The sequence below is a fragment of the Bison bison genome, unplaced genomic scaffold (assembly GCF_000754665.1).
Source record: "Bison bison bison isolate TAMUID 2011002044 unplaced genomic scaffold, Bison_UMD1.0 scf7180017864453, whole genome shotgun sequence".
Lineage (NCBI taxonomy): Eukaryota > Metazoa > Chordata > Mammalia > Artiodactyla > Bovidae > Bison > Bison bison.
Window position 1 is genome coordinate 4,652,980 of NW_011495015.1, and position 12,147 is coordinate 4,665,126.

The 12,147-nt window shown below is 42.6% G+C and overlaps 1 protein-coding gene across 4 annotated transcripts in view; it reads left to right on the plus strand.

Moving 5' to 3' along the window:
* EPB41L3 (erythrocyte membrane protein band 4.1-like 3) overlaps positions 1–12,147 on the plus strand; it is a 214,367-nt gene that overhangs the window by 169,779 nt on the left and 32,441 nt on the right. For all 4 annotated transcript variants that reach the window (XM_010859102.1, XM_010859099.1, XM_010859101.1 and 1 more), the window contains 3 exons: positions 2,461–2,613; positions 8,419–8,516; positions 9,511–9,686. In XM_010859102.1, the coding sequence (XP_010857404.1) occupies positions 2,461–2,613; positions 8,419–8,516; positions 9,511–9,686 (427 nt within the window). The remainder of the gene's footprint in view (positions 1–2,460; positions 2,614–8,418; positions 8,517–9,510; positions 9,687–12,147) is intronic.

Sequence of the window (12,147 nt, forward strand, 5' to 3'; positions counted from 1 at the left end):
TGCCTCTCCGTGACCCTTTTTCCAACGGGAGAAAAACGGGTGGGGGGCTCCGCCTCACACACAGCCCCGCCTTCTGAACTTTGTCCTTAGCCCACGTAGGACACCACTGATACTCACTTTACCCTGATCTCACCTGAACACAACGTTGAAGGGACACAAACGGGTCATGGGGCGTCTCCTGAGCTTCACATAACATCTCTGATGACCCCCGGGACCCCTCATCACACCTCCCTAGGAAGTGACCTAAAGATGTCGGATGCAGGTAGCTAAAGCAAGTTGCAAATACAGCACGATCCCCCTTTTGTTTAAAAAAAAAAAAAAAAGAGGCCTAGGACTTCCCTGGTGGCCCAGTGGTTAAGATTTCACCTTCCAATGCAGGGAATGTAGGTTCAATTCCTGCTCGGGGAGCTAAGATCCCCACATACCTTGCAGAGAAAAGCAATAATGTAACAAATTCAATAAAATACTTTAAAAACGATCTGTATCAAAAAAATCTGTTAAGAACAAACCTATACATATATATTAAGTGCATCTATATTTTTTGTCTGGGAACCAAGTGATTAAGAGTACGACTGGGTGATGAGTGTGTGTTGGGGGCCTGTTGGGGAGGAGGTGCACACTTTAAAAAATTATTTTAGACTCAAATTTTATAATGATATATTAAAAAATCAAGGCTCTTTTTAAAGCAACAAACCCCAAAACACTCAAAGGAAAGGATGGGGCCTGTCTGCTAGTGTCCATATTAGTTAAGTCCTGCCCCTGGAAACAGGCTGCCCATGTTCAGCTGGGATGGACAGCTAACATATCTGTGCCTTGGTCTTCTTGCCTGTAAAGTGGGAATAATAAGAGCAACTAGCTCAGAAAAATGCTAGTGAAGATTAGTAATGTATGTAAAGTGGTCTGGCCAGACCTGGCACCCAGTGATGAGAACCCAGGCTCTGAACACCACTGCAATTAACACACCTTCACCTGGACGACCTCCTCTATGTGCAGTATGGACATCATAAGTCCAGGATACCTGGGTGAATAGAGTCTCCACTAACAGATCTCCATAGCAATGAGTATCTTCATCACAAGGCTATTATTTAGTGGTAATGTGTTTTAAATGGCTGAAGTATTTTTCATACTTAAATCAGAGCTACAGACAAGCCTTTTATAGGTTCCAACCTGGAGGCTTAAATAGTGTACCCAGCCATAAATGGAAATAGATGAGTTGCTCATCCTTCATTTTTTTTTTTTTTGCAATTTTAATTTTATTTTATTTTTAAACTTTATAATATTGTATTGGTTTTGCCAAATATCGAAATGAATCCGCCACAGGTATACATGTGTTCCCCATCCTGAACCCTCCTCCCTCCTCCCTCCCCATACCCTCCCTCTGGGTCGTCCCATTGCACCAGCTCCAAGCATCCAGTATCATGCATCGAACCTGGACTGGCGACTCGTTTCATACATGATATTATACATGTTTCAATGCCATTCTCCCAAATCATCCCACTCTCTCCCTCTCCCACAGAGTCCAAGAGACTGTTCTATACATCAGTGTCTCTTTTGCTGTCTCATACACCGGGTTATTGTTACCATCTTTCTAAATTCCATATATATGCGTTAGTATACTGTATTGGTGTTTTTCTTTCTGGCTTACTTCACTCTGTATAATAGGCTCCAGTTTCATCCACCTCATTAGAACTGATTCAAATGTATTCTTTTTAATGGCTGAGTAATACTCCATTGTGTATATGTACCACAGCTTTCTTATCCATTCATCTGCTGATGGACATCTAGGTTGCTTCCATGTCCTGGCTATTATAAACAGTGCTGCGATGAGCATTGGGGTACACGTGTCTCTTTCCATTCTGGTTTCCTCAGTGTGTATGCCCAGCAGTGGGATTGTTTCATTTTTTTTTTTTTAATCTTCTCTTTTGTATTGGAGTACAGCCGATTAACAATGTTGATAGTTTCAGCTGAACAGCCAAATTTAAAGCAAAAGTTGCTCAGTCATGTCCGACTCTTTGTGACCCCATGAACTATGCAGTCTGTGGAATTCTCCAGGCCAGAATACTGGAGTGAGTAGCCTTACCATTTTCCAGGGGATCTTCCCAATCCAGGGATCGAATCCAGGTCTCCTGCATTGCAGGTGGATTCTTTACCAGCTGAGCCACCAGGGAAGCCCAAACAGCCAAGGGATCCAGCAATACATAGACACATATTACATTTTAACTGTTTTTCTAGATGACCATTTTTTGTAGATGCATTATTATTTTTCTCTATGGCTTTGATATTCTAACTTTGTATTCTAAAAGGTAGCATGTTTTTTAATCCAATTTAGGCCTCTGTTATCATTCACTGATCTCTTTATTCTTGTGCCATGTATCACATGATGCAATTGCATTTAATTTAAAATATACTTTGATACCTGATAAGCCTAGGACTCCTTCGTTTCTCGCTGCTGTTTTTCAGGATTCTGAAGGAGTCGACATCATGTTAGGAGTGTGTGCAAGTGGTTTGTTGATATATCGTGACCGACTTCGCATCAACAGATTTGCTTGGCCAAAGGTTCTAAAAATTTCATACAAACGGAACAACTTTTACATTAAGATCCGGCCAGGAGAGGTAAGCAGACCCCAATTTGCATGTACGTTGGGAAGAAAGTTACCAAAGAACCAACAGAACATTTTTCTAAATTTTTTTTAGTAGAAATTTACCTGGTCAGCAGCTTTATTAGGATAACTTTGTGACAGTAGATAGTCAATAAAAGTATTTGATATAAATCTTTAAGAAGAGTTCAAAAATGAAAATTCATAATTACAGAGTTATTTGCACCCATGGACTCTATTTGTGTGTTACCGTAGTGGCTCAGTGGTAAAGAAGCCGCCTGTCAGTGCAGAAGTGGGTTCTATCCTGGGTCAGGAAGCTCCCCTGGAGAAGGAAATGGCAATCTACTCCAGTATTCTTACCTAGGAAACCCCATGTACAGAGGAGCCTGGCGGGCTACAGTCCATGGGGTCTCAAAGAGTCAGACGTGACTTAACGACTAAACAACAGCAACTCTATTTGTAAAATATTTAATAATAAAATAAAAAATAAAAGTTTGTGTATTTAATCCTAAACCAAGAGGTTTTAAGACTTTTCTGATAAGATTAATGAATGTGAAAGACAAAAAAATGATCAAACAGAAGTTTAAATCCCCTGCTCACATGTTTGGAACTTGGCAGGACATAGTGAGTTATAGCTAACTGCCTAAGAGAATTCATTGTAGGTTTGTCCAAAAAACGGTAGTGCATACAATCTTATCTTCCCTTTTTATTGTTTTGTTCTAATTTTTCCCCACTGCATACATTAATTGAATGATTTTTTCCTTTTGCATATTTTAATGTAAAAGCAGGATTCATGAATAATGTTTTGTGTTTTTTTGTGCTGTGGTAGAAAAGAAACTTAGTTGCTAAACCTCTTTGTGAATAAAGAATAGATTTCTTCCCCATCTGTCCTGTTGTGCTGTCTCTGCATCCTCTTTGTCCTCCAAATCTGATAGCATCCTAAAGGGAATAACATAGAGGTAGTGTGCTTCAAAGTATAAGAAAGATTAGAGCAAGCAAAACTGGGTGTAAATTGTGCAAGTTCAGTAGCCTGATACATTTCTCCTCTTTTGTTTTTCAATCAGAGAGACTAATGAAAGAATCAGAATTGTTAACTAATCTTTGCTCCTTAGGCAGAAATATCCATGATTAACTTACAGCCTCCTTAGTGGTTCCGTATCTATTTCTTGCCAACATTGTACTTGTTCGGTCGCTAAGTCACGTCTGACTCTTTGTGATCCCATGGACTGCAGCATACCAGGCTCCTCTGTCCTCCACTGTCTCTTGAAGTTTGCTCACATTCGTGTCCTTTGATGCCATCATGTCGGTGATGCCATCTAACAGTCTTACCCTCTGCCACACCCTTTTGCCTTCAGTCTTTCCAGCATCAGGGTCTTTTCCACATAATACATAGTAAATATCTGCTATTATCTCATAACAGATAATATATATGTCCAATTTCTAATTAAAGTAGTTAATATAATGGAAGTAGTCCAAGCCCTGATTTCAGCTCATCTAACCTCTACATTTTCTGGTAGAGTATAGAATTACCTCCTGTCTTCAAAATCAACTTCTCCATGGGTGGAAAATGCAATTTCAAGCATCACTATATGGAGTATAATGGTTACAGTAGTTCATAATGCTATATTGTATATTTGAAGTTGCTGGTAGAATAGATCTTAGAAGTTCTTATCATAAGAAAACAAGATTGTAACTCTGTGCAGTGATGGATCATTAATTTGCCTTATATGGTAGTCATTTCACGAAATGTACAAATATCAAAACGTTATGTTGTACATCTGAAGCTAATATAATGTTATGTATCAGTTTCATTCTCGAAAGTTTAAAGAATCAGACTATAAAGCAGGCAATTGTGTTTAATGTAAATATAGAGTCAAACTTGTATTTGAAGACTGAAATAATCTACAAGCTTTTCATACAAATACATGAAATTAAAGTAATTTTTTATATTTCCTTAAGACTGCATGTTATGACCAAGATATATTTGATTTATGGAGCATTTATTAACTGAGCATCTGTTTATTGCCAAGAACTGTGTTGGGCCAGCTTCCCAGGTGGTACTAGTGGCAAAGAACATGCCTGCCAATGCAGGAGACATAAGAGACTCTGGTTTGATCCCTGGGTCACGAAGATCCCCTGGAAGAGAGCATGGCAACCCACTCTAGTATTCTTGCCTGGAGCATCCCTTGGACAGAGGAGCCTGATGGGCTACATTCCAATGGGTTGCAAAGAGTCAGACACTACTGAAGTGTGAATATTCACAACCCTGAATATTCATTGGAAGGACTGATGCTGAAGCTGAAGCTCCAATACTTTGGCCACCTGATGTGAAGAGCCGACTTGTGGGAAAAGACCCTGATGCTGGGAAAGATTGAGGGCAGGAGAAGAAGGGGATGACAGAGATGATTGTATGGCATAACCGACTCAATGGACTCGAGATTGAGCAAAGTCTGGGAGATGGTGGAGGACAGGGAAACCTGGTGTGCTGCAGTCCACGGGGTCGCAAAGAGTGGGACACAACTGAGTGACTGAACAATAACTGTTTTGGGCATTGAGAATAGATAAATGTGACCTTGTTCCTGTCCTGTAGGGAGTTTCTGTTTTGCAGAGAAACAGACTAAGACAGTTGGAATCACAGAGTCATGATCCAAGTGTGATAATATTCCATAGACGAGGAGTGAGTGTAGTGAGGGGCCAGAAGGGGAAGTCGGAGCAGTGCATCTGGAGACCACCATGAGCCGTGGGAGCTTTAAACTGGGATGTGACATACTCAGTGGATATTTTGGGATGAGATTCAGCAACTTAGTAATGTGATGTGATGGGACCTAAACTAGGGCAGAGGCTGTGGGAATAGACTGGAAAGAGCACATCTGAGAGAGGTTTCAGAGGCAGAGGCCGTGATCCTGCAGACAGGATGCAGGAAGGATCGAAGGAAGAAGAAGAGAGTCCAGGAAAATCAGAGGGCTTTGGGTTTGCATGAGAGGTTGATGGCGATGATATTATTAGATAAGAAAGAAAAGGGGGGAGAATTTCAGAAAAAAAAAAGATTGACATTTCTTTGCAACAGAGTTTTGGGTGATGGTGATCCTTGCGTAGTAAGAAATAAAAGATTTGAAGAGTGTCATCAACTGTATAATACATTTTATTCAAGGCCTTAGGCCTGGAAGAAATTACCAAAGAACAAGTAATTCTTGTTCAATGAGGACAAGCGGGGGAAAGACCCTAAAACAAAAATTATGGGTAGTGCCACTTTTTCTTGGCCTTCTTGGCTAAGATGAAGTGTAGTACAGGGGCTTCCCTGGAGGCTCAGTGGTAAAGAATCTGCCTGCTAATGCAGGAGATACGAGAGACACAGGTTCAATCCCTGGGTGAGGAAGATCCCCTGGAGAAGGGCATGGCAACGCACTCCAGTATTCTTGCCTGGAGAATCCCATGGGCAGAGGAGCCTGGTGGGCTACAGTCCATGGGGTTGCAAAGAATCAGACACGACTGAACCACAGAGTGTGCGCACACGTGTGCGCATGCACGCACACACACACACACACACCACTTTTTAAGGGAGGGGTTGGCAGAAGAGGACCAGAGGCCAATGAAGAAAAGCATCCAGAGAAGAAAAGACTAGCCAGAAACAGTCATGGCTGATATATAATGATGATGAGATGCAGTGACTCTGGTTCACCAGCAGTACCAAATGGAGCAGAGGAGCCTCTCAGATGGGAACAGAGAAGAGTGGGTTGAACTTCGCAGGCAGGTCCTGTCGTGACAGTAGGAGCTCAGAAAGGAGTGAAGACCGGGCAGGTGGCAGCCAGGTGAGAAGTGGGCTACAGAGGCTTCTCCTCCTGCCCCTCAGCCCTGACCCCGGCTCTGCAGAAACAAGCTCAGAGAACGTCCTCCCTGCCCTCACTTTTTACAACCATGTTTATAGGCTGAGCAGAAAGGGTGAGAAGGAATTACTGGTGACACAAAGGCTCCAAAGAAGTTGAAAGAAATGAATCCAAAGCCCAGAGAAAGATAAGCATTCAGAAAGTGCCGGCCCTCTCTCATCCTTGTGCTGAGGAGACTCTTCCTGTAAAACCCCCGCCCTCAGCATCACAGTGTGTGGTCCTTCAGCAGAGCGTGTGGTCCGTATGAGATGCAGGATGAACACGTGGAAGATGGTTTAGTCGGGGTCCCTGGTCCTCTGGTCTGTCGGTTGACTGGGTGCACTAGGTGGGGTGAGTTCCCATGACCACCGCATGACCATCAGAGGGAGGGAGAATTTGGGGAAAGCAACTGCATTTACAGTCACCCATGATGTTCCCCCCATCTCCCCTGCCCAGTCCCTCTCAATGAACAAGGAAGAGAGGTCCAGCATATGAAAGCTCACATGCCTTGCACAGGACCCCTCCCTTGGTTCTTTGCCACGTAATTTCCTTTTGCTGCTGATTATACTGGTAGTCTGGTGGGTTTGAGCTCTTTGGGAAAGGCTTTACTGTTTAAGATGATTGCCCTCTGGTGGCCTGATGGATCCTGTCTTCAGAAAATTTTTAAAAAATTACTGAGTATCTGCCATAATGATATGAAAATCTGTTACTCAGGAAATTAGCTATTTCACTTTGGAGTGAGTGTCATCTCAAGTCTACATACTGAAAAATATGAAAATACGTTCTCCCAATCCTTGATCTTGTGCAGTCGGGTCTTCTCATCCCAAGGTTCTGCATCTGTGGATGCAACCAATCATGGATCAGAAATATTCAGGGAAAAAAATTCCAGAAAATTCTGAAAAGCTAAAAATTTGAATTTGTTGCAACTATTTCCATAGCATTTTACATTGTACTTAAATTCTTCCCCTAGCATTTACATTATGTTAGGCATTATAAGTAATCTAGAGATGATTTAAAGTCTGTGGGAGGGTTGTGTATGTTATATGCATATACTAGGCTATCTATGTAAGAGATTTGAGCATCGATGGGTTTTGTTATCCAGGGCGGCCTGGGACTCATCCCCTTGGATCTTGAAGGACAAATGTAGATAGTGATGAGAGATGTTAGCATCTAACATGGTAATCCATGTTGTTGTTCAGTCACTCAGTTGTGTCTCTTTGAAACCCCATGGACTGCAGCACACTAGGCTTCCCTGTCCTTCACTGTCTCCCAGAGCTTGCTCAAACTCATGTCCATTGAGTCAGTGATACCATCCAACCATCTCATCTTCTGTCACCCCCTGCTCCTCCTGCCCTCAATCTTTCCCAGCATCAGGATCCTTTCCAATGAGTCATCTCCTCGCATCAGGTAGCCAGAGTATTGGAGCTTCAGCTTCAGCATCAGTCCTTCCAATGAACAAATAAAATCAGCAATATCTGATACCAAGTCATCAGATACATAGAATATATGCATATTTCTAGACCAGATACAAGGAGAGAATGTCATCCTGAGGCTGCTGTAGACTCTAAATGTTTTATTCATTTCTGTGTTCCAGCTGATGTCATGATGTCAGAGAGAAACCATGAACATTAGGTTTAAAAGATCAGGACAAATTGGTCTCTGGAAGGAATACAGATTCTGTCCTTTTCTATGTTTAGTTTTCATAAGATTAATCCTTGTACATGCAACATTTACTACATGCGTAATGTGGTTGTCTGTACCTGCAGTGTTTTGAGATTGATATAAGAAGTTTTTTTTTTAATGAATGAATGTGTGTAGCATGAAATCGGTATATAGCAATTGATTTAGGGAGTAGAGAAAAATTTATGGGTGGTATTTTTATTTTGTATGTTATTTGCTTTCATGTTATTTATGACTCCAAACTTCACTCTGCTCTCCAACATTTTTTTTTAATTTAGTTTGAACAATTTGAAAGCACCATCGGGTTTAAGCTGCCAAACCATCGAGCCGCCAAGCGTTTATGGAAAGTATGTGTAGAACACCATACATTTTTCAGGTGGGTGGAAATCACTTTGGTTTTGTCCTAAGGAAGTAGGGTGATTGGAATCACCTTACTGAAAAAGGTGGTTAGAAAGAATATGGCAGCAAAATTCTTTCTATCCTTCAAGTTTGTTGCCATCAGATGCCTTGATAAATCCTAAAGATCTTCTGACTAAATTTGAAGGGTTTTCCTTCAACTGTCTTATAGTTACCTGTCTTATCAGTCCCTTTATTATCTTTAGTGGCTTTCCCTATTTTTATAGGGTGTCTATTTCAGATGGCCAGTCCATTCCTTGCTATTTAAATAACTTTTTAATACCCTCAACTCCTCTGTTCACACACAGTAAAGTTGTCAGATTTGTGTCTACAAAATAACAAATTATCACCATTCACTGATACCACCTACTTAGTTGTTCACTGGATTTGTAGAACCACAGACCCTCCAGTTCCATGGGATGGTCAAGTTCACCTAATCCCAACTCTACCCCCATAGCATGTCTACAGCATCCCTTGTTGATACACACTGTGTGAATTGACTTCTTTTCTTACAAAATCAGATTCATTGAATTGCAGGTTGGCTATTAAACTTCTGGTGCACAGAGCACTTTTTACCTTTCAGAACAGAGTAAGAAAGCACTCTTGGGGCTTCCCTGGTGGCTCAGTGTTAAAGAATCCTCCTGCCAATGCAGGAGACACAATTGCGATCCCTGGTTCAGGAAGACCCCGCTTACCACAGAGCAAATGCACCGAGCCCATGCAGCACAACCATTGAACCTGTGCTCTAGAAGCTGGTAACCACAACTACTGAAGCCCGGGGGCCCCAGAGCCTATAAGAAGCCACCACAAGAAGCCCATGCACTGCAGCTAGAGAGTAGCCCCTGCTCCCCGCAACTAGACAAGAGCCCACACAGCAAGGATAACCCAGCACAGCCAAAATAAATAAAAATAAGTTAGCATTCCTAATACTTAGCTTAATCGTCTTTCTGATGTTTTTCCTTTAATCTTTGTAGACTGTTGTTACCAGAAGCGCCTCCAAAGAAGTTCCTCACCTTGGGTTCCAAGTTCCGGTACAGTGGCAGGACACAGGCCCAGACCAGAAGAGCCAGCGCGCTGATAGACCGTCCAGCCCCGTACTTCGAGCGCTCATCCAGCAAACGTTATACCATGTCCCGCAGCCTGGATGGAGGTAGGTGCCACTCGTAAGGACTGCTAGTGGCCACCAAGTAGTGTGAGACCATCGTGAGCCTTTGATGGATATCATTGCTCTGGGATAGTATGGAATGAAAAGCACTTGTTGGTCTTCGATCAAATGGAAAATTTTAACTAACCCCTAACCTCAAAAAAATCTTTAGGGACTTCCGCTGGCAATTCAGTGGTTAAGATTTCATGCTTCCACACAGCAGGCATGGATTCTATCCCTAATCAGGGAACTAAGTTCCCACATGACACATGGCATGGGCGAAAAAAAGGTGCCTTTGTGAGTCTGATGTCTGCTGTGCCGTGCTTAGTCGCTCAGTCGTGTCCGACTCTTTGCGACCCCAGGGACTGTAGTCCACCAGACTCCACTGTCCATGGGGATCTCCAGGCCAGGATACTGGAGTGGGTTGCCATTCCCATCTCCAGGGGAATCTTCCCAACCCAGGCATCAAACCCAGGTTTCCCACATTGCAGGCGGATTCTTTACCACCTGAGCCACCAGGGAAGCCATGGTAGGTTTATGTAAAATCACACAAAAGAATGGTACTTGGAGAATGAGGCAGCTTTCATAAGTTGGCACCCTGAATTTGGAGAAGGATGCTCTTATTCTTCAGTATAGGAATCACATACTTTTACATCATTTGCTTCTCTCACCAGCAGATCTTAAATGATTATCAGGTTTATTTTAGATCATTTGGTTCAGAAAGAAAACTGCATTAAATGTATCTCTTGTTCCTTTAGAAATGTCAGCAGTGAAATGTGACTTTTATCTGTCAGTGAATAATAGCTTATAGGAAGAATGACATTCAAATAACAGTGAAGGGCTCCAAGTGACCTCCTCCTGGTTTATATTAATCACTCCAGCAGATGGGCTGGGAGGGTGGCTGTAAACATTCTCCACCTTTAAGTCAGGTGTGAGTATGATGGGGAGAGAATCACTCAATCACTTAAGTAACATTTTTAAGGCATAAAAGGGAGTATTCAGCAAGTTTCTGCGTCATGGGGCAGTTTTCTGTGGCCATGTAGAGTTACACACTGGTGTGCTTTTCTGCTCTAAGACATTGCAGCTAAAGTCAGAATATCTGTATCCTCAGAAGTGAGATCCACAGAGCAGAGGCCGAATATAATCACTGTGCCACATACAGCGTTTTGTGTCAGGGAGTTGAGCATCCAGTTTTTGGTTGTCCTCGGAGGTCCTGGAACCATCCCCTCCAGACTCCATGGGATGACTGTGAGGCTTGACTTAGGCCCCAGGCCTCTGTCTCCTAACCCAGAGCTCCTGGACATGAGATGTGTTATAGGGACCTTGTCCTGGACATACAAAGTGATGTTTCTAGCATGAGTATATGATTTTAATAATAAGCAAAAGCATAAATAGAATCAAAAGTTATTATTACAGATGCCTGGGATCACCTCCCCCTTGACCTTCTCTGCCTTCAGCTCACTGTAGAGTCTCAGTCCTTCCTTCCCTTTCACCAAGCCCTGATGTGACTGTTGGGGTGACATACTCCCCAAATTTCTTGACTTAAAAGGCTATATTGCATTGATGTTGTTAGAAATCCTGATTCTGACTGCAGAAGGAGATACAAATATGAATGAGGTGAGATAAAGAATCCTATAATGCTTTATCTGAATATATCTGTCCATGGAATTCTCCAGGCCAGAATACTAGAGTGGGTAGCCTTTCCCTTCTCCAGGGGATCATCCCAACTTAGGGATCAAACCCAGGTCTCCTGCATTGCAGGTGGATTCTTTACCAGCTGAGCCATAAGGGAAGCCCAAGAATACTGGAGTGGGTAAACCTATCCCTTCTCCAGCAGATCTTCCCAACCCAGGAATCGAACCAGGGTCTCCTGCATTGCAGGTGGATTCTTTACCAACTGAGCTATCAGGAAGCCCAACAACATGAAGTCATAATTTATAACTCTTGATTCTTGGCTCCAGCCGCTGAAGGGGCTAAGAAGCCGTGATATCCAACAGTACTGAGCACACTGAGTGCCTACATTGTACTTTCCCAGTGACTCCCCTGCCCCCGCCACCATGTTCTGTGCTTATGCTTGTGTGGATATAGAGAAAGTTAGGAAAATATGTACCAAAGAGTTTGCAGTGACAGTGGAATAAGGAGGGTGGGGCAGTGAGCAGACTGAAGAAGAGAAGAGAAAGCCTCTGTAAATTGACTTGCTGCCATGACCAAGAGCTCCTTTTGCAGTTTGCAGATTCTAATGACGTGAATGAAAACAATGCACATAAAATGAAAAACGAATTGTCCCAGTGGAGTACTTTATACAAAGTTTATAGAAATTTTTAAAAAGTTTATAGAGGGAGTCAAACCTGTGTTATTAGTGCTCTGTTCTTATGAGTTCTGTTAGTGAAGTGGGAAGAACGCTCAGCTGGTGTAGATAAATCCAGACCCGTTCCCGGTACGGCAGTGGGTGAGTGGCTGGCCATCT